The 19,502-nt window shown below is 46.0% G+C and overlaps 1 protein-coding gene across 3 annotated transcripts in view; it reads right to left on the bottom strand.

Annotated features, from left to right (window-relative positions):
- SLC35D4 (solute carrier family 35 member D4) overlaps nt 1-19,502 on the bottom strand; it is a 148,751-nt gene that overhangs the window by 98,094 nt on the left and 31,155 nt on the right. For 2 of the 3 annotated variants that reach the window (XM_075532591.1, XM_075532590.1), the window contains exon 4: nt 8,459-8,540. The exons of the other annotated variant lie outside the window; for it this stretch is intronic. In XM_075532591.1, coding sequence (XP_075388706.1) covers nt 8,459-8,540 — 82 coding nt within the window. The remainder of the gene's footprint in view (nt 1-8,458; nt 8,541-19,502) is intronic. 3 annotated transcript variants of the gene reach the window in all.

Genomic DNA, 19,502 nt, shown 5'->3' with positions numbered 1-19,502 from the left:
GGGGGGGCGGGGCGGGGGGATCCAATGCTCCCATGTTTGGCACATGTGGGCTTTGGCCTTTGAGTTCTGGGTTTGTGGAGGTGGCAAAGACAAGAGTGGCCAGGTTATTTCCGGTGACATGTGAAATAAATATAAAAGCATGAGCCCGATCCAATCAAATCAACAGCTTGTTTTTCAGGAGGTCTGGTGGTGCAGTCGTTGCCAGCTGGGCCGAGAGGCACAAGGTCAGCAGCTGAAAGCCCCCGCAGCTCTTCGGGAGAAAGACGAGGCGTTCTGTTCCCGCAAAGAGTGCCCGTCTCAACACTCACAGGCCAAGTTCTCTCCGGGGCTGTGGGCTTCTAGGAGTCCAAGGTCTTGGCTCAGTGGCAGCGAGTGAGGGTTGGTTAAGGAGACTTTGCCTCTTGACTGTACAACTAGCCATGAGGTCAGACCTGGCACTGAGGGAGGGAGCAGACTTCAAGGAGGCTTCATTTCCACTGTGTTCCTCCTGGGCCCTTAGGCCTACTCTAATCAGAGTTCCAGAGAAGATGTATCTACCCTGGCACAGATGGTTTAAACACCCACGATCACCTGCCGGATGTTAAGCACAGGGCTCATTCTTTCTTCTTCTTGCATTGTCTTAATTAAAACTCCCAACACTTTCCTATCACCCGCATTTTATTGACAAGAAAATCGAGAGGTGGAGAGAGACTGAGGATTCTGATGCACTGGGCTGCTAACCAGCACAAATGTCCTTGGGCCCTTGACATTTTGTCTTTCTTTTTTTAGACAATGTCACTGAGAGAGACTTCCCACACCACACACTCACCCCGTTGTGAGTGGCTCTAGTCATTCACACAGTTGGGTAACTATCACCTCAGACCCTCTAACAGAAACCCTGGATCCACTCTCACCCCCCTCACCCTGCTGCCCTGGCCATCCATTAGTCCACCTTTTGTCTCTTTAAATATGCTTTATCCACATGACATGTGGTCTTTTGTGACTGGCTGCTTTTACTTAGCACGGTCTTTGCATTTGCTCATTATTGATATATTTTGCTGATGTAAGGACTATATATCAGAGGGGAAACTGCCCCGACTCAACAGTTGCTACCTGTACGGTTCCATGACGTCACAGACATGTTTCTTTCTTTCATTTATTTAATAAATTTTATTGGGGGCTCTTACATCTCTTATCACAGTCCATACATTCATCCAGTGTGTCAAGCACATTTGCACATATGCTGCCATCATCATGTTCAAAGCATTCTCTTTCCGCTTGAGCCCGATTCTCAGTTTCCCATTTCTTCCCCCTCCCCCCTCTCCCTCCCTCATGAACCCTTGATAAGTTCTAGATAGTTATTTTCATATCTTATATCGTCTTCCATCACCTCTCACCCACTTTTCCATTGTTTGTCCCCCTGGGAGGGGGTTATGGGTTGATCCTTGTGATGGATTCCCCTGTTATCCCCACACCCTCCCCTAATCCTCCTGGTATCTCTACTCTCCGTGTTGGCCCTGAGGGGTTTATCTATCCTGGATGCCTTGTGTTGTGGGATCTTATCTGTAGCAGCGTGCATGCTCTGGTCTAATCCGATTTGTAAGGTAGAACTGAGGTCATGATAGTGGGGGGAAGGAAGCACCAAAGAACTAGAGGTGCTATATTTCGCCCTGACTGTTTCATTACTTTCTTGTGCCCCCTCTGTGAGGGGATGTCCAATTGTCTACAGATGGACATTGGGTCTCCACTCCATGCCCCCCCCCCCGCATTTCCCCTTGGATATGATCTGGTCCTGGGTCTTGCTCGCAGACATGTTTCTGTGGCTGTGCTACGACACTGGAAACTACCACTTTGGCACCTTTCCTTCTCCCCATGCTTCCCAGAGGGGCATTCGGAAGCCCCGTTGTCATTTGTCCAGGTGTTGTAACTGACTTAGAATCGTTTTCTCTGGGAAATCCTGGCCCTGCTCATGCTTGCTCTGAAGAGATGGGATGGCTCCCTTTCCTCAAGCCTGAGTGCTGGACTGGCTTCTTAGTTTCATGAAAAAGCATCATCAATCCTGCCTTGTCTTTGGTGATGTGTAAACAAGTGGGCGTGTCCTTAACCTACCACACATGATCACTGTACTCCACACCCCTGCCAAAGTGCTGCTTTGAACTCTTATGGCCTAATTTTTATCAAGTGGGTGCATAGAAGAAATGCTGCTGCTAAGCGATTGTTTCAGGACAGTGAGCCTGACCCAGAGAGAGCCAGGTCCGAGAGCGGAGCTTCTGCCACAGGGGCTGGTGCCTCGTAAGCACCATGCCCGAGTGCACTCACTCACTGTCATCGAGTCAATGCTGACTCATAGAGACCTCCTGAGGGTGTCCAAGACTGTAACTGTTTACAGGAATAGAGCCCAGTCTTTCTCCTGCAGAGCTGCTGCTGGCTTTGAACTGCCGACGGCTCCACGGTGGCACAAATGACTATGCACTCAGCTGCTAACTGAAAGGTTAGAGGTTTGAACCAAGCCAGGACACTTGGAAGAAAAGACTGGCGATCTACTTCAGAAAACTCAGCCACCAGCTCAGCCAATAAAGCCCTGGGGAGCCCAGTTCAGCTCAGCCAATGAAGCCCTGGGGAGCCCAGTTCTACTCTGACCCATAAGCGACCACCCTGATTTGGAGTTGAGAGATGTCAACTGGTTGAGTTTATCTGTTCTTAGTCTTATAAGCTACTGTGCATCTTTTTTTCAATAAAGTGAGGCATCTGACTATGTATGTGCATGTATATATATATATATATGTATATTGAGATAAATGAACATATTCATACTGTTCTACATGAAATAATGGTAGGATTTCTTCACATTAATGTTATTGCTCTGTAATTAGATGGGAAACTTGGTCCTTCTTTTGAGCATCCAATAAAATGGCAGCTCTTTGTGCAGGGGTCTTACTGTGTGAACAATAGGTGTTTTCAAGTGTCAGGAGTTCCCCCAGCTTGGCAGGATGCTAACAGAGCACTGGGAGGGCTGCATGGGGAAAGAAAGGTCAAGGGGGCACCCAGTCCTAGGCTGGCCCGCTTAGAGGTAGGCAGACTCACACCAGAACCGAGGGCCATGGTTCCGGTTCTCTCACTTCCCCCCAGGGGCGCTAATGGAATCCAGTTAAGCTCATGTGTGCCATGCAGCATCCCAGAAGAGTTTTAAAAGAGAGAAGTGGGAATGGATTAGCATCCCCTTCCTCTTCACGGAACTCCCAGAGAATGTCTAGCAGAGCTTCATATTAGCGATCACTGTAGAAGGATTGGGAGAACGATGGAGCTTTGTACTCTCATTTTGGAAGTAAATAATGAGGGGGAAGCGGGAGCACTAGAACTGATCGTGACTACACAACTTATTTTAAAGGTGATTTCACTATGGGGTGGGAATGCTCTAAGATGGATGTGGTGGAGATTGTACAATCCCCTGGATATAATTGAACGACTGAACTATTCAATTGTGTGATATGTAAATTATGTGCCAATAAGACTGGGGGTAAAAAAATATATAGTTCCTGAACACTAAACACTAAATTAAAAAAATTAGTCTTAGAAGCTCACAGGGCCATTCTGTCCATCCTATAGGGTCTTTATGAGTCAGCATCAACTTGGTGGCAGGGAGTTGGGTGTGAGGGTATAAGGATTGTGGGGAGCATCTTTAGATGAAGCAGTGGAGTCCAAACCCACTGTCATCAAGTCAATTCTAACAGCAACCCTGTATGTGGTTTCCGAGCCTTTGAAATCTTCAGGGGAGCAAGTAGTCTCAAGTGTCTCTCAAGGAGCTGCTGGTGGATTTGAACTTCTGACAACCATGCTGTTAGCTTAGCAGTTCAATGCTCATCCGACAGCACCACCAGGGCCAAAGGTGGGGGTTTGTTTAATCTTTGTCACTGAGTGCCTATCTTCAAAAGTAACCTGCACGACACCCGTGTTCACTGCAGCATTGTTCAGAATAGCCAGCAGGTGGAAACAACCCAGTGTCCATCAAGTGAGATGGACAAACAAAATGCAGTGTGAAAATACAATGGAACATTACACAGCCACCAAGAGAAATGGCGCTCCGATCCATGTGATGACATGGAGAAACTTGAACTCTTGATACCGAGTGAAGTAAGGCAGTCAAGACAATGGTGTAAGAGCCCAGTGATAGGAAACACTTAGAAAAACAAATGCAGAGACAAGAGTTTATCAGTGGTTACCAGGTACTGGGGGAGGAGGGGACGGTAGTTCTGTTTGAAGGGATGGAGAGTATCTGGCAACAAAGAGGGGTGATGGAGATGCAACTTGGTGAATGTAATTAACATCACCCAGATTTACATTTTTAAACTGGACTCTGGTATCCTGTCATAAGAATGCACGTGAGAGAGAAATTGCATGGCCTCCGCCCAATCGAAACAGGAAAGGAAGATTCTCCAGCAACATTTCCAGTCTCTTCCTCTGTGGCTGCAAGTTCCTTGTGTAAGACACAGAGGGGGAGGAACACCGATGTGCTCCTGCTGGCTTAACTCAGTAACCCCCTGCGCGTGGCTTTCATGATCCAAGTGCGTGCCCCATCACCACCTCCACCTGCGACGCGCTGAACAAATGTTGTGATGGAGGAGGGGAGCCTTGGTGAGCAGTTAGGAAAAGATCGAGATGGAAATCAGCGAGGAAACCAATTCCAGCTCTGTCAAGGTGCCTTAGCCTAGATTTATAGGTCCCCACTGTTGACCCTGGCCTCCCTCAAGCGAGAAAACTGTCTGGCCTGAGCAGCCAGCTCACCAGAGAGCCCCTAGATGGCCTCTCCAACAGCTTGCTAAGGTCTGGCTTGGCATGGAGACTCAAACACTTGGCAGCACAGGCTTTGAAGGAGCCCTGTCTGGCTGCGCGGCCTGCTTGCCAGGAAAGTATGCTGCCTAATAGGAGTCACCCTGACCCATTAGAGCAGTACTGCCCTCCAAAGACTGGACCTTACACCATTCAGGGCAGCCTCGCTGGGACCTTATTCAGCGCAGGAAAGCTGAGAAGCCAGAGGACACATGGACCCTACCAGACGGGGAAGACGCTAAGTCACTCCCCTCTTCTCTGTAATTCTCTGTGGACCGACTGCCTGTGGTTGGGGTGAAGGCAGGGGCAAGCTTTGTGGACTGGCTGTTATTCTTGGGCAGACGGGGGTTGGGTTGTCTCTCTCTCACCATTTACTGGCTGTTGACCGTAAGGGAGGCCGAGTGGCATAGTGGGTTACGGGTTAGGCGGCCAACTACAAAGCCACGTGCTGCTTCAGAAATGTTCTGTTCTCATACAGGCTTACAGCCTCAGACACGCACAGGGGCAGCTCGACCTGGTCCTCGAGGGTCCCTCTGCATCACTAAGAGGCTCGATGGCAGTGAATTTAGTTTCTGAGTGGTTGACCAGGGCCAAATAACTTGTGCCTCAGTTTTCTCGTCTGTACAATGGGGACAGTAGGTGTGATAGCCTCTGTCTGAAGGACTGGCAACAGACAATGTCCTGCATAGTCATACGTCGCACTCATCATTCACGGTGGGTGCTCCTGCCAACCCGAGCGCTCAAGGTTACAACCATATTCTCATTTGTCCGTAAGCCCCAAGCACCTACGTAGTAGATTCCTAACAGATATTAGCTGAGTGGGTGGCCACAACAATAACCTCCTGTCTCTTAGCTGTGTATCATCCACCTGTGAGCTTGACGTGGAAGAATCTATGAAGAGCGTTTCCCACAGAGACTCCACAGAAGCAACCTGCTTCTTCTCCCAGAGTGGCTTCTCTGGAGAACAGTGCTTCAGGGCTTTGTCAATTGGAGGTATTCTGAAGCCAGGGTAGCTACCTGGGAAGTCTTCTGCAAAACAATCCACCCACAGATCCCTCCCCCCACTTTCCCCCTAATTCCTGATGAATTCATTAAACTGCTGGGCAGGGGCATATATCCTGCCTGTTTCTAAGCACAAACTGTTCAGGAGCTCGTGTTCGATTCACAATACTGTTTTGTAAGCAACTATGTAAACCTCCCAAAATTCAGGAAACAAAACATGCCAGGTTAAGTTATTTCACTAAAAAAGCAGTAATGCGTGTCTCATTCCAAGCTCATGTGGCGTGTGCCTGCTGGGAGGCTTCCCTTCGTGGAAAGGGCTGGAATGGCAACAGCTTCCTGTTTGTCAGTCAGAAGGCTGTGCTCTGGTCCTGGATGAGATAAGGAGCGCACATCGGGAACATAAAATGTGCATTCCTTCCTTCTTCAAAAAGCCTTGCAAGGAAAAAGGAAGCAAAAAAAAAAAAAAGGCAGTTCAACTAAACAGTGGGTTCAGTGCCCATGCGGATGCGCAGTTCCTCGTGCAATCTCTTCTCAGGGGCAGATGACAGTTTATACAGACACCCTCCCCCACGGGTCACACTCCCAGGGGGCCACCGTAGGTGCCCAGACTCCCCATCTAGTGTAGACTGATGTAGACAATGGACTTTTAAGAGGTTTGGTTTTGGTAAAGCACCCCAATATTAAGGTTTCATGAAGTCTTTAGTCAGTCTAGGGGGCCTGGGTGCGGTTCCCATGTGACAAGGGCCAACCAACAGGTGATGTGAGAGTTCAGGACCCAGGGTCAGGCGATCACCATGATTCCATCCCAGGCTACATTCAGACCTGTGATGGGCCGTGGCCCAAGCTGAGCCAATCAGAGTGTCTTCTGGGCTCACCTAGGTGCTACCAGGACCCCAGCCTCTTTGGACTAGACTGAAGGTTGTGATGATGTGAGTCCCGGGTTAGTGGCAAAAGAAGGGAGAACTGACGATGAAATGGCGCGAAAACAGAGAGAGCAGAACTGACATGAGAAGAGAGAAGTTGGATTCTGACTATGTCCTGGGAGCCTCTGGATCAAGCCATGCCTGAAGCAGAGGTCTGCCCTAGAACTTTTCCGTTGCATGTACTAATAAATGTCCCTTTTGCTTAAGTCACTTTGTGAGCGTTTGAACGTGTGCAACCAAAGCGCCTGAAACTTTACCGCTCTAGACGGCTGCTATCCCATGGGCTCATTCTAAAATCCCCAGGTGCTGGTGCTAACGAGACAAATCTGACTGGGCAAAACACAAGGAGCGGGAGGAGCTGCCACGATCAGACCAGAGGCAGGCTCCTGGGACTTTCTGAGCCTACGTGTCTTCCTCTGCTGGGCGAGGGACAACGGCCTCACCCACGGCTGCTCCCTCAGGTAATTGTGAGACTCACAGAGGAAGCCACGTCTGGAAACAAAGAGGAAGGCACTCTACAAACAAACACAATGCTAATTAACACACCACCACCCCTCATGGCAACTTTACATTTCTGGCATGTGTACCTCTCTAGATTCCGGACAGCAATTTGAAGACTGAATAGCAGATTCTTTTCAGTAGATCCTATACTCTGTGTGACTGAAGAGGCTGCGCCTTCTGCAGGCCAGAAAACCGCGTGGAAGGGCAGGCAGCAGATGAGCAGGAGCCGGCCAGACTCAGAGGCAGCCAGAAGCCGCATTTTCTGGGCCGAACACCACCATGCACTGAGGGTCAGTCTGTGGGCCCACCCAGGATGCTTCCTCCTGGCCGGCACACACCACCCCATCAAACTCAAGCTTATGCATTCTGGAGGAAAAATGATGCTTTAATTGAGGAATTACATGCTCAGCCGCTCTGTCGCAATGCCGAGGCCGCTGTCCTAATGATGGAGCTGATTTCCAGTGAAGAGAACTTTGTTTGTTTGCTTTTAATGTTTTGATAGCTGATAGCTAAGGCAACAAGCTAACCAGTGAGCTTAACTTGAAAAGACTAACTTGTTTGGCAAATCCTGCTTTTTTCCACGTGCATTCCTCTCCCCTATTCCCTACCCCACCAAAGTCCACCTATGATAGATAGAGGCAGCTGGCAATCAGGGGTTTAAGTCGAGAGGTGACATCACAAAACTAATACCACCCCCGGTATTGACCTGCTTTCTGTTCAATAGTGGTATTAACGGATTCACTTTTGAGGGCAAAATAACTAGGTCGGGGAGCTTCTTTAAGGTATCCTGCCACAACAGAGCTGAGTCTGAGGTAGGGGTGAGGGGTGGAATGTGAGAGGGCTAAGCAGACAATCTGCTTTATTCACGGTACCTAGGTACTGAGGGTCAAGGGTGCCGGGTCCTTTAGGCACATGCTGGCCAACACCCAGAGTCCAAGAGCATTGAGGCGGCATGAGCTGGCCCTGCCCTTCCCAACTCCATGGGAAAGCAGCCCAAGCAAAGCCTGGGAGTGGCAGCTCCAGACATTGGACACTCTGGGTTCCTGCTTCCAGGTGGAGATCTCCCCTGGCCGCTGTGAGCTTCCATTCTGGACGAGGAAGAAAAAGGTTGGCCACTGGGCCACGACCTACGTTTCGATCTTGTTTTACCATTCCAAAAAGGGGCCCTCGGTGAGAAGACAATGGCAGAGTGGTGAAGGGTTCCCCACCACACCCCGAGTACTCACCAGCCTGGACAGTGCCCTAGAGCCAGCATAGATGAGACCCACAAACAGCACGGACGCAGGAAGCCACGCAAAAACGTCAGATCTGGAAAGAGAAGGGAGGGCCATAACACAGTGATCACTTGGGAGGAGGTGCCCCTGGGATACAGCGAATCCAGGTGCTGTGGTGGCCTCAACTTTCACTCCCTGGGTTCCTTGCACAGTTAGCCACGGGCGTGCCCTTGGCTCCAGCAACTGGGCTCCTAAGAATTTCTCTGAAGGGAGCTAAGAAAGGATGTAGACATAAAAGCTGACTACAAATGGTTCTAGCAGCTTGAGTCATCATTTGGAAATTCAGAAGCAACCAAGATGTTCTTCAATAAGTGAGTAAATACACAAACTGTGGTACATCCAGAAAAGAGCGCATTACTCACTGCCATTGGGTTGATGCTGACTCAGAGTGACCCTATAGGACAGGGTAAAGCTGCCCCTGTGAGTGTCCGGGGCTGCTCAGGGAAGGAGAGAGCCCCGTCTTTCTCCCACGGAGCAGCAGGTGGTTTGGGACTGCTGACCTTGTGGATCACAGCCCAGCAGGTACCTACTCTGCCACCAGGGATCCAATAATGCGTTGATTAAAACAGGGATCAGGTATCAAGTCATGGAAAGACAGAGAGAAAACTGGAATGTACACAGTTGAGTAAAAGAGAAGCCACACCGAGGAAGCTACCTATTATGCCATTCCAACTACCTGGCATCCTGAGAAAGGCAGACCATTTGGCCAATGAGAAGAGCCAGTGCTCGCTAGAAGGTCTGGAGTAGGAAGAAACAGGTGGAGCACAGGATTTCAGGGCAGTGGGCCTATTTGACATGAGACTAGACACATGACATTATGCGCCTGTCACACTCCGAGGACTACACAGTACAGTGCGTGAGCCTACTATTAATAAGTACTGTAGATTTTAGCTAATAATAAAGAATCACTATTAGGAGCCCTGGCATAGTGGATTATGCATTGAGCGGCTTAACCACAGGTGGACAGTTAGAAACCATTAGCCCCTCCTTGGAGGAAGCATGAGGCTGTCTCTCCTGTACATAGTTACAGCTTCGGAAACCCAAGGGGAGCTCTCGTCACTCCGTGGCACAGGATTCCTGTGATGGCAGGAGTGAATTTGTTTTTGTTTGAGCCATGCAAAACACATACACGACCGAGAAGCAATCATTTGAACAGAACAGAGGAACACTGAGTGGTTTAAGGTGAGGAAACATGTATGGAAAGGTTGCGTCCTTTCACCGTACGTCTTCAATCGTATACTGAGTGAATCATCCCTCAGCTAGGTGAAGAACATGGCATTAACCCTGGAGAAAGGCTCTTTAACAAGCATGATATGCAGATGACACAACCTTGCTTGTTGAAAGTGAGAAGACCTTGAAGCCCTTGCTGAGGACGATCATGGGCCGCAGCCTGCATTACTGATTACAACTGGACAGAGAGGCAACATCACGATACATGGAGCAACGACTGACGTTGTTTAGGATGTCATTCTGCTTGGATCCAAAATCAATGCTCATGGTCCCAGCAGTTACGTGAAGAGCAGGGCTGTCACTTTGAGGACTCAGGTGTGCCAGAACCGAGTCACTGGATTTTCAACACCTCAGAAGCGTGTGAAAGTTGGACAACGAATAAAGACGATCAAAGAAGAATTGATGCAACTGAATTATGGTGCTAGATAAAAATACTGATGGTCAGAAGAACAAACAAATCCATCTTGGAAATACAGCCAGATGCTCCTTAGAAGCACCGTTGGTGAGACTTCATCTGACACACTTTGGACATGTCAGGAGAGACAAATCCCTGGAAAAGAACATTATGCTTGGTAAGGCAGATGGTCCGCAAGCAAGACGAAGATGCTGAAGGACACAGACTGACGCGGGCGCTGCAACAATGGGCTCAAACGTCACACTGGTGAGGGGGGGCAGGCTAGGGGCAGAGTTCCAGTCTACCATGCCCAGGGTCACTCGCTAGGAGTTGGAATAGACCCAACAGCACCTGACAACAACAGCATATCATCGCTTACACAAACACATCGCAAAGACACAGCTGTTTGTGATAAAAGAACCTGCATGGGGGGAGGGATGATATTTGGAAACTTTGTGTACTTGATGCACATTTTTACTATAATCCTAAAACTGCTCCAAAAAGTCTAATAAAATTTTTTTTAACTGTCTGACTCATTCCTTGTGATTCACTCTTATCAATTAGCAGACTGGAGGAGACAGTGAAGCTATCTACCTACAGTCTGTCCCTACTACCATCACCAGTCCCCCAAATCGGGCATAATGAGCTAGAATCTGAAACAGTTTTGCTGCAGGATGGAGACAAGGTTCAGTGGGTAGTGAACATTTGTGTTTGGATTCAAAATCGTCCAAAAGTTTTGATTCATGCCAGATCATTAAAAATAGGTGATTTTTATCTTGATATGATTGAACTAATGAATTATGTGATATGTGGGTTAAGTGCCAATAAAACTTTTTTTTAATTGGTGATTTTATCCAAATAATCTATCAAACAGCTCCATGAAACCACAACAAAAAGAACTACAATGTCACAAGATTGAAATTTTTTAAATTAATAAATCATTTTATTGGGACTCTTACAGTTCTCATAACAATCCATACATCAATTATATTGAAGTCATTTGTACATATGTTGCCATCATCATTTTCAAAACGTTTTTTCTGCTTGAGTCCTTGGTATTAGCTCCTCCTTGTTCCTCCCCCTCCCCCCCATCAGTACCTGATAAATTATTATTTTCATATCTTACAGCATCCTCTGTCTCCCTTCTCCCATGTTTCCGTTGTTCGTCACCCTAGGGGGTGGGTTATACATCTACCATTGTAGACAGTTCCCCGTTTCTCCCCCTCCCCCCGACCTTCATGGTATCACTACTCCCATTACTGTTCCTGAGGGGGTTCTCTGTCCTGGATTCTGTGTATTGAGAGCTCTTATCTGTACCAGTGTACATGTTCCGGTCTAGCTGGATTTGTAAGGTAGAACTGGGATCATGATAGTGGAGACTAGGGATGGGGGGCGGGGGAGGAAGCATTAAAGAACTAGAGGAACATTGTGTGTTTTGTCAGTGCTGTGCTGCACCCTGGCTGACCAGTTCTTTCCTTGTGACTCTTCTGTGAGGGAAGTCTAGAGATGGGCGGCTTTGGGTCTCCACCCCGACCCCCATCATTTGCATTGATGTATTTTTTAAAAGGCAGGGTGGGAGAGTTGGGGGTCGGGGTACACACACCTTAGAATGTTCAACCATCTGAGATCAAAAGGGCAACATCTGCCCATCAACACAGGAAGAAACGGAGCGGGGAGACCCAGGCAGGAGGTGCAATGTGTGACATTGTGGAGACTGTGATCAATGATATGAAACAGGATGTGTGTGAAATTTTTAACAGAAAACTGATTTCTTCTGTAAACCTTTACCCAAATTTCAATACAAAGTTTAAAGGAAAAAGAAGAATGCTGTAAAGTCCGGCTCTGACTCCTTCAGCCGTCAACTTGGCATCGCCAGAATGTGAGTGCAGGAAACATTCAGGGACTTCTTAGGGGACGTTGCCTTCATTCCACTGTGGTCAGGCCAAGAACCGCTTTTCATTACAGGGTACAATCTTGCTCTCTTCCAGCAAAGCAAAACCCCAGGCTTTCGGTACAGGGCCTGTCGCTGAAGTTGCCACAAGAATCCTCCATCCTTTCTAGATGCACCTTGTCCACTAACTCGAGTTCCTACAATTATTCTGCTAATGGATGGAAATAAAAGAAACCATTTCAGCAGGACAGACCATAATAACCCCAAGTAACACAATGAACTGGTCTCCTGGGACCGGTGCCCGTTCAAGGAAATGTTCTTTTGTTAATTTCATTAGCCGGGGCAGGCAGTCCATCCTCAGTCGGACCTGCCTGCTTCTGAACACCTGCCAGAGTAATCTAACACTAAAATGCTTCCAATCTTACAAAGGCCTTCACATCTCACTGGCTACAGCATATTCAGCAAATACTTATTGAGACGTGCAAGGAACTGAAAACCCAAGTATTATTATTATTAATAGCAACATCTGGAGTTAACATCTATTGAACACTTGCTATAACCAAAAATATTTCCTATGCTTTTTCTTTTTTGAATGTGCACAGTAATTTTGTGGGGGAGGTGTTACTGTCCCCACTGTGCAGGTGAAGAAGGTGAAGCTTAAGGCTTGCATAAAGTCAGGCGAGCTGGTAAATGACAAAGCTAGAATCTGAATTCAATCCATCTGACTCGAAACCCTGTCCTCTTGTGGTACTCTTCTATGCTTGTTTTCTCCTGCAACTCTCGGTCTAATGGGAGACACTAACATACAAGTATATAGCGTGTAAACACGGCATGGTTTTGCTGTGGTAGTGGACTATTCTAAGGAAAATCCCTGTCATTCTGCTCCAAAAAATGTACATCTGCCCCCAACCAAGAGATGAACAGAGAAAGGAGATAGCCGATTCTTTCTTTCTTTTAACCATTTATTAGCACTTTATCCACATGTCGTACAATTCAATGATTCAATCATATCAAGGAGAGTTGTACAATTATCACCACATTCAATTCTAGAACATATTCTTCTTCCTTATACTCATTGTTATTCATATAATTAATTTTTTGCTAATTATGGCAAAAATATACACAACAAAACATTCTCCAATTCAACAACTTCTACATGTGTAATTCAGGGCCACTGATGATACTCTTCATTACACAACCATTATTGATATCCTTCTCCAAATGATTCCACCACCATTAACATAAAATCAATGCCCCTAAGCAACAACTTTCTCCTTCATGCATGGTAATCGTTGGTCAATTTTGGTTTCTGTATCTTTTCAGTAGCTTTCTTGATATAATATTCATATATCATACACTTCCATGGTTACAGATTTTCAACAAAGGACCAGAACCCATTAAACAGGGAAGAGTTAGTATCTTATACTGGCAAAACTAGATGCAATTTGCAAAGAAGTAGAAGAGGATCCATATCTAAGACCACACACAACACTAAGGATCAAAGACCTAAACGTAAAACCTGAAATTATAAAGCTCACAGAAGAAAAACTAAAGGCAAACCTGAAGGCTCTAATTTGTGGCATAAATAACCTATCAAACATAACTAAAGGCATAAAAACAGTACAAGTTAAACCAGGCAACTGGGACATCTTAAAAATGAAATACATATGTACATCAAAAGATTTCTCCGAGTACAAAGAGAATTACAGACCAGGAAAAGTTTGGCTCCTGACATCTAGTAAGGGACTAATAGCTTAAATTTATTTTTAAAGCTTCAACACCTCGACAACAAAAAAGACAAGTAATCCATTTTTTACAATAGGCAGAGGACGTGAACAGACACGCCACTGAAGAAGCTATTCAGGCAGCCAGAAAATGGATTTGAAAATGCTGTGATCATTACCACTGCGGCATTGCTAAGTGCTGCCAAGTCGGTTCTGAATCACAGTAAACAAGAACAAAACCCTGCCCCCATCCTGCACGAGCCTCACAATTGTCCTCATGCTTGAAGTCCACTGTTGCAGCCACTGCGTCAGTCCATCTGACGGTCTCACTCTTTTTTGCTGACCTTCTACTTGACCAAGCATGATGCCTTGTTTCCAAGGACTGATCCCTCTTGCTAACCCTCTTGCTAACGTACCCAAAGTACTTGAGACAGAGCAGTGTCGTGCTCGCTCTAAGGAACATTCCAACAAGACAGATTTGTTTGCTTTTCTGGAAGTCCACAGGACTTTCAATATTCCCTGCCACCAAGTCAATTTCCATCCATAAAGACCCTACAGTGTAATTTGTTGCTTGATTTCTTGACTGCTGCGGCTATGAGTATTGATCGTAGATCCAAGTAAAATTAAGTCCTTAATAACTTCAATCTTTTCTCCATTTATCATGATGGTGTCTGTAGGACTAGCTGTGAGGACTTGTTTTTTTACATTGAGTTCTATATCGTCCATAATGAAGGTTGTACTCTTTTATCAACAAGTGCTGCAAGTCCCCATTGCTTTCAGTAAGCAAGGTTGTATCATTTGCATATCACAGGTTGCTAATGAGCTTTTCTCCAATCTTGCTGCCACGTTCTTCATATAGTCCAGCTTCTTAGATTACTTGCTCAGCTGACAGGTTGAATAGGTCTGGTGGATGGATACAACCCTGGTGCATTCCTTTCCTGGTTTTCAACCACCAAGATTCCCCTTGTTCCCTTTGTCTGTCTCTTGAGCTATGCACAGGTTACTCATGAGCACAAGTAAGTGTTCTGTCATCTCCATTCTTCTCAATGTTATCCACAGTTGGTTATGCTCCATACAATCGAATGCCTTTGAATAGTTCATATGACAAAAGTAAACATCTTTCTGGTATTCCTCCAGCCAAAACCAACCTGGCATCAGCCTTGACATTCCTCGATGCATGTCCTGTCTGAAAATAGGTTTATTTCTGGCAGCTCCTTATTGATGAACTGGTGCAACTACTTTTAAATCATCTTACACAAAATTTTACTTGCTTTTAACATTAATATTGTTTGATAATGTCTACATTCTGTTGGGTCACCTATATTTGGAATGAGTACAAATATGGATTTCTTCCAGTAGCTTGGCTAGGTTGCTGTCTTCCACATTTCTTGGCATAGACTAGCAAGGACTTTCAGTGAGGCACCAGTTTTTAAAACACAATGAAGGGTTCTGGAATTCCCATTCTACTCAAGCTCTCCATTGTTTGTTATGATCCACGCAGTCGAATGCGTGGGCATAGTCAATAAAACACAAGTAAACATCTTTCTGGAATGCTCTGTGTTCAGCCACGATCCATCTGATGTCAGCAATGACATCCCTTGTTCCATGTCCTCTTGGGAATCTGCCTGAACCTCTGGCCGTTCCCAGTCAATGTACTGCTACAACAATCATTGTTTGATAAAGTTCAGCAAAATTTTACTTACATGTGACATCAATAATATTGTTCTGTAATTTGCACAATCTGTTGGGTCACCTTTCTTTGGACTAGGTAGATGTATAGATCTCTTCCAGTCAGTTGGCCAAGTAGCTTTGTCCCAAATAGAGAAGTGCTTCTAGTGCTTCATCAGTCTGCTGAAACATTTCGATGGGCAGTCCTGGAGCCTTGTTTGTGCCTAATGCTTTCAGTGCGGCCTGAACTTCTTCCTTCAGCACCACTCGCTCTTGCTCATATGCTACCTGTCAATCAGTTCTTTTTGGTACAGTGACTCTGTGTATTCTTTCCATCTTTTTATGCTTCCTACATCATTCAAGATTTTGCCCACAGAATCTTTCAATATTGCAACTAAAGACTTGAATTTTTTTCTTGAGTTGAATCTATTCTTCCCTTTTGGTTTTCTAACTCTAGGTCGTTGCGTATTTCATTATAATATTTTACTTTGTCTCCCTGAGCTGCCCTTTGAAATGTTCTATTTAGCTCTTGGACTTCATACTTTCTTCCATTCGCTTTAGCCAGTCCATGATTAAGAGCGAGTTTCACTGACATCCACTTTGATCTTTTTGTTTGTGTCTATCTTTTTAATGGCCTTTTGCTTTCTTCAAAAGGTCATTAGGAGAGGATACATCTATATGAATATTTTTAGGTGCTGCAAATATAGTTATGTACATAACAGAATACAGGGGCACATGCAGGGAATCTTCTTAGCCCTAACCAAACATTTTGCAGGACTAAGGGCCAAAGCCATATAAACTGGCATAGCATAGTTCTACATCCTACTTCAGGGAGTAGTGACTGGGGTCTTAAAAGCTTCCAATCAGCCGTATAACATCCAACTACTGACCTCTTCCCCAACAAGAGTGAAGAAGACCAAAGACACAAGGACATAATTCCCCAAAGGGCTGATGGGCCACATGAGCCACAGCTCCCACCAGCCTAAGACCTGAAGAGCCAGATGGTGCCTGGTGACCAATACCAGCAGCTCTGACACCGATCACAATCGAAGGCCCCAGACAGAGGGCAGGAAAAACATAGAACAAAATTCAAATTCATAAAAAAGACCAAACATACGGTCTGAGAGAGGCTAGTAGAACCACTGAGCCTACAGCCCTTAGATAACACTCAAACTTAGAACTGACCTCACCCCTGGAGACCACCTTCAGACAAACAACAGGCAGGCTGCTAACGTGAACAATAGCACCCATGGAGAGCGTGCTCCCTGGAGCACTCAAGGATACAAGATCAAAAAGACAGCATTTCCCCCAAAGCAAACTTCAGAAGGCAAGAGGGAGCAGGAAAGCTGTGAGATTGGAAATGGGGGAGCCAGGGTGGAAGTAGAGAGAGTGCTGACACACTGAGGGGACTGCAACCAAAGTCATGAAACAATCTATGGATAAACTATTGGATGTACAACTAATGTACTTGTGAATTTTAGTGTAGCCATAATAAGACTTTCGGGTGGGGGCTCCTGGGGGAGAAGGATGCCATCCTCGATCCTTATAGGTCAAGAGTAACATCAGGCAATTGCTACTGTTCTAGGAGAGATTTTTACTTTAGCCATCAATGGGGTTAAAACTCAGGCCCTCAACCTGCTGTGTACCAAAGGAAGCCCAAAGCATACACCATCAGCAGGGCACTGACAGAGGAGGAGGAGGTGCACTGGGTGAAATAACAGCTGGCTCAGCAGAAAATGGCCCACTACTCTGGAATGCAAGGTCAGCGAGGGCTCAAATATTTGTACTCCATTCCCTCTTAAAATAAACAAGGAAAACTCCTGCTGAGTTATGCACTCTCCGCGACACCAGTATCTTGAGTGGTCATGAACATGAGGAAAAGAAAACATTCCTAGGGAACAACTTGTATCTTAACCCTTCGACCCTAAAATTCAAAGAGAGAACTACACACACACACACACACACACACACGCATACACACACACACATTATACACATATAAACACAAAAACATGTATATAAAATGTTGTCGCGGTCAGCATGTTATTTGTTTCTCTCTATATATAACATAGAACATAGATAGGTCTAGTTGGACCAATGGGATGCCTATGAAATGCTATTCGACAGCTGGCTGTGTACGTACATGGTGGCCAACATGAGACTTTGACCCAAGCGCAGTAAGAACAGGGGCTTTCTTTCCATGGGAAAAGGGGACTTTGAGAGCCACGATCTGATTCTCCTCACTGTGCAGAGGGCAGCGGGCAGGGAAAGGGGAGGCCAGAGGCAGGCAGCAGTAAACCGTCAGGAGGCCATGGCTAGAGATAACGGTAACAACCGCATAAAAAGCACCTGCACATCGCACAGGACTTTTGTTGTTCCGTTCTACACCTTCAGACGGCTTTTCCATTTTCCTGATTGTTCACACTTGCTACCCCAGGCCTAAACCTCTGGATCTCCACCTACAGGTTTCCATCACCACTGATGTGCTGTCAATGGGTTCCCTAGGCAGACAGAATTCACGACAACTGGCTTTTCCAGACTTTTCTAGGTGGTTTGCAGTCAAAGGAAAGCCAGCTGCCATGACTGAGGTGCTTCTTTGTGCTTTTGTTGCCTCTGGAAACATTTTCATCAGTTATTTATTCAGGAAGAAATGAAACTACCACTTTGAAATCCTAGTTGGCTCTGGTACAACTGCGAAGGGTTTTCTAAGAGGAGAGAGCAAGAAGTGACGGATCATACCTGGTTGGAGACACTATAAGTTATGATCTGTGGCATCTGCATAGTGTCCCCAATCTTCTAAAAGTATAAATAGTCCTCTTCAAGCTCTGGGGGCTTTCCAGCAATTGTTACTGCTGCTGTTCGCTGTGGCAGGACTGGCCCCTGGTTCATCATGGCCGCACGCGTAGTGAGGTAGCAAACGCTCCCGTAGTTCTATGCCGCAGAAGATCTCCGACAATCCACTTCAGAAACGTCAGCCACAGAACCCTTTCGGAACACAGTTCTACAGTGACATGCGTGGAGTCACCCGGAGGTGGACTTTACAGCAGCTCGTTGGTTACAATAACTTCGAGTTAAAATCATGATATACTAAATTTTGACCAAGAAATTGGTTTTTATTAAAGTCTCTAAAGTTGGAGGGTCATATGCTGACTCGTTCACATAATACTGTGAAACATAAATACAAACAGGGTCTGTATGTATTATTTCGTTATCTTTATCAAGAATCTTAAAATATGTGTACTCTTTGAGCCAGAAGATCCGTTTTTATGAACTTGAACCTTGGAAAATCATCTTGGATGTAGGCAAAAGGGGTATCTGAATGATGCTTTCACTTACTAAGAGAAAAACAGAACTGCAGACTGTCATCACTGTTCATCAATACACCAAGCACCTCAAAGCTTGCTGGCACCCCCACCCTCAGATTTCAGTGAGCTCTCTCTCCCATACAGTGAATTAGGCCAATACAGAGAGATCAAAGATTCCCAGTGGCTAGCAGCCATGGTGTGCAGAGGGAATGGAGGAGTTACTGCTTAGGGTGCAGAGAGCTTCCTAGTAGTGGTAGAATAATTTGGAAAAACACAGAGCTGATGGTTGCAAACCATGACAGACACTGAATTGTCCATGTACAAATTGATGAATTGGCAAATGTTTTGTTATATATCACTTTCTTACAATTAAAAAATAAATGTCTTAATAGTAAGTCCTTCTTACCCACTCTATACAACAGCCTGACTTAAAATAAGACTTTCTGCCATTGAGTCCATTCAAACTCACAGCAACCTTGTAGGCCAAGGTAGAGCTTCCCCAGTGGGTTTCTGAAACTGGACCTCTTCACAGGAGTAGAACGCCTCATCTTTCACCTGTGGAGAAGGTTGGTGGTTTTGAACTGCTTACCTTGCAGTTGGCAGTGCTCTATTAGAAAGCCACCCCTACCCACTCAATGGCACACACACGAACATATACATCCATGTCAACTCCTTTCCCTAGCTTGACTTTTTCCGTATGTCCACGTGACCTGTTCTAGAGTTTCCTCTTCATTGCTTTACCGCTGTCCCTGTGAGCGCAAGATTCTGCCTAGGTGACCCACTT

The sequence above is a fragment of the Tenrec ecaudatus genome, chromosome 15 (genome assembly GCF_050624435.1).
Source record: "Tenrec ecaudatus isolate mTenEca1 chromosome 15, mTenEca1.hap1, whole genome shotgun sequence".
Lineage (NCBI taxonomy): Eukaryota > Metazoa > Chordata > Mammalia > Afrosoricida > Tenrecidae > Tenrec > Tenrec ecaudatus.
This window is presented reverse-complemented; position numbering and strand designations above follow the sequence as displayed.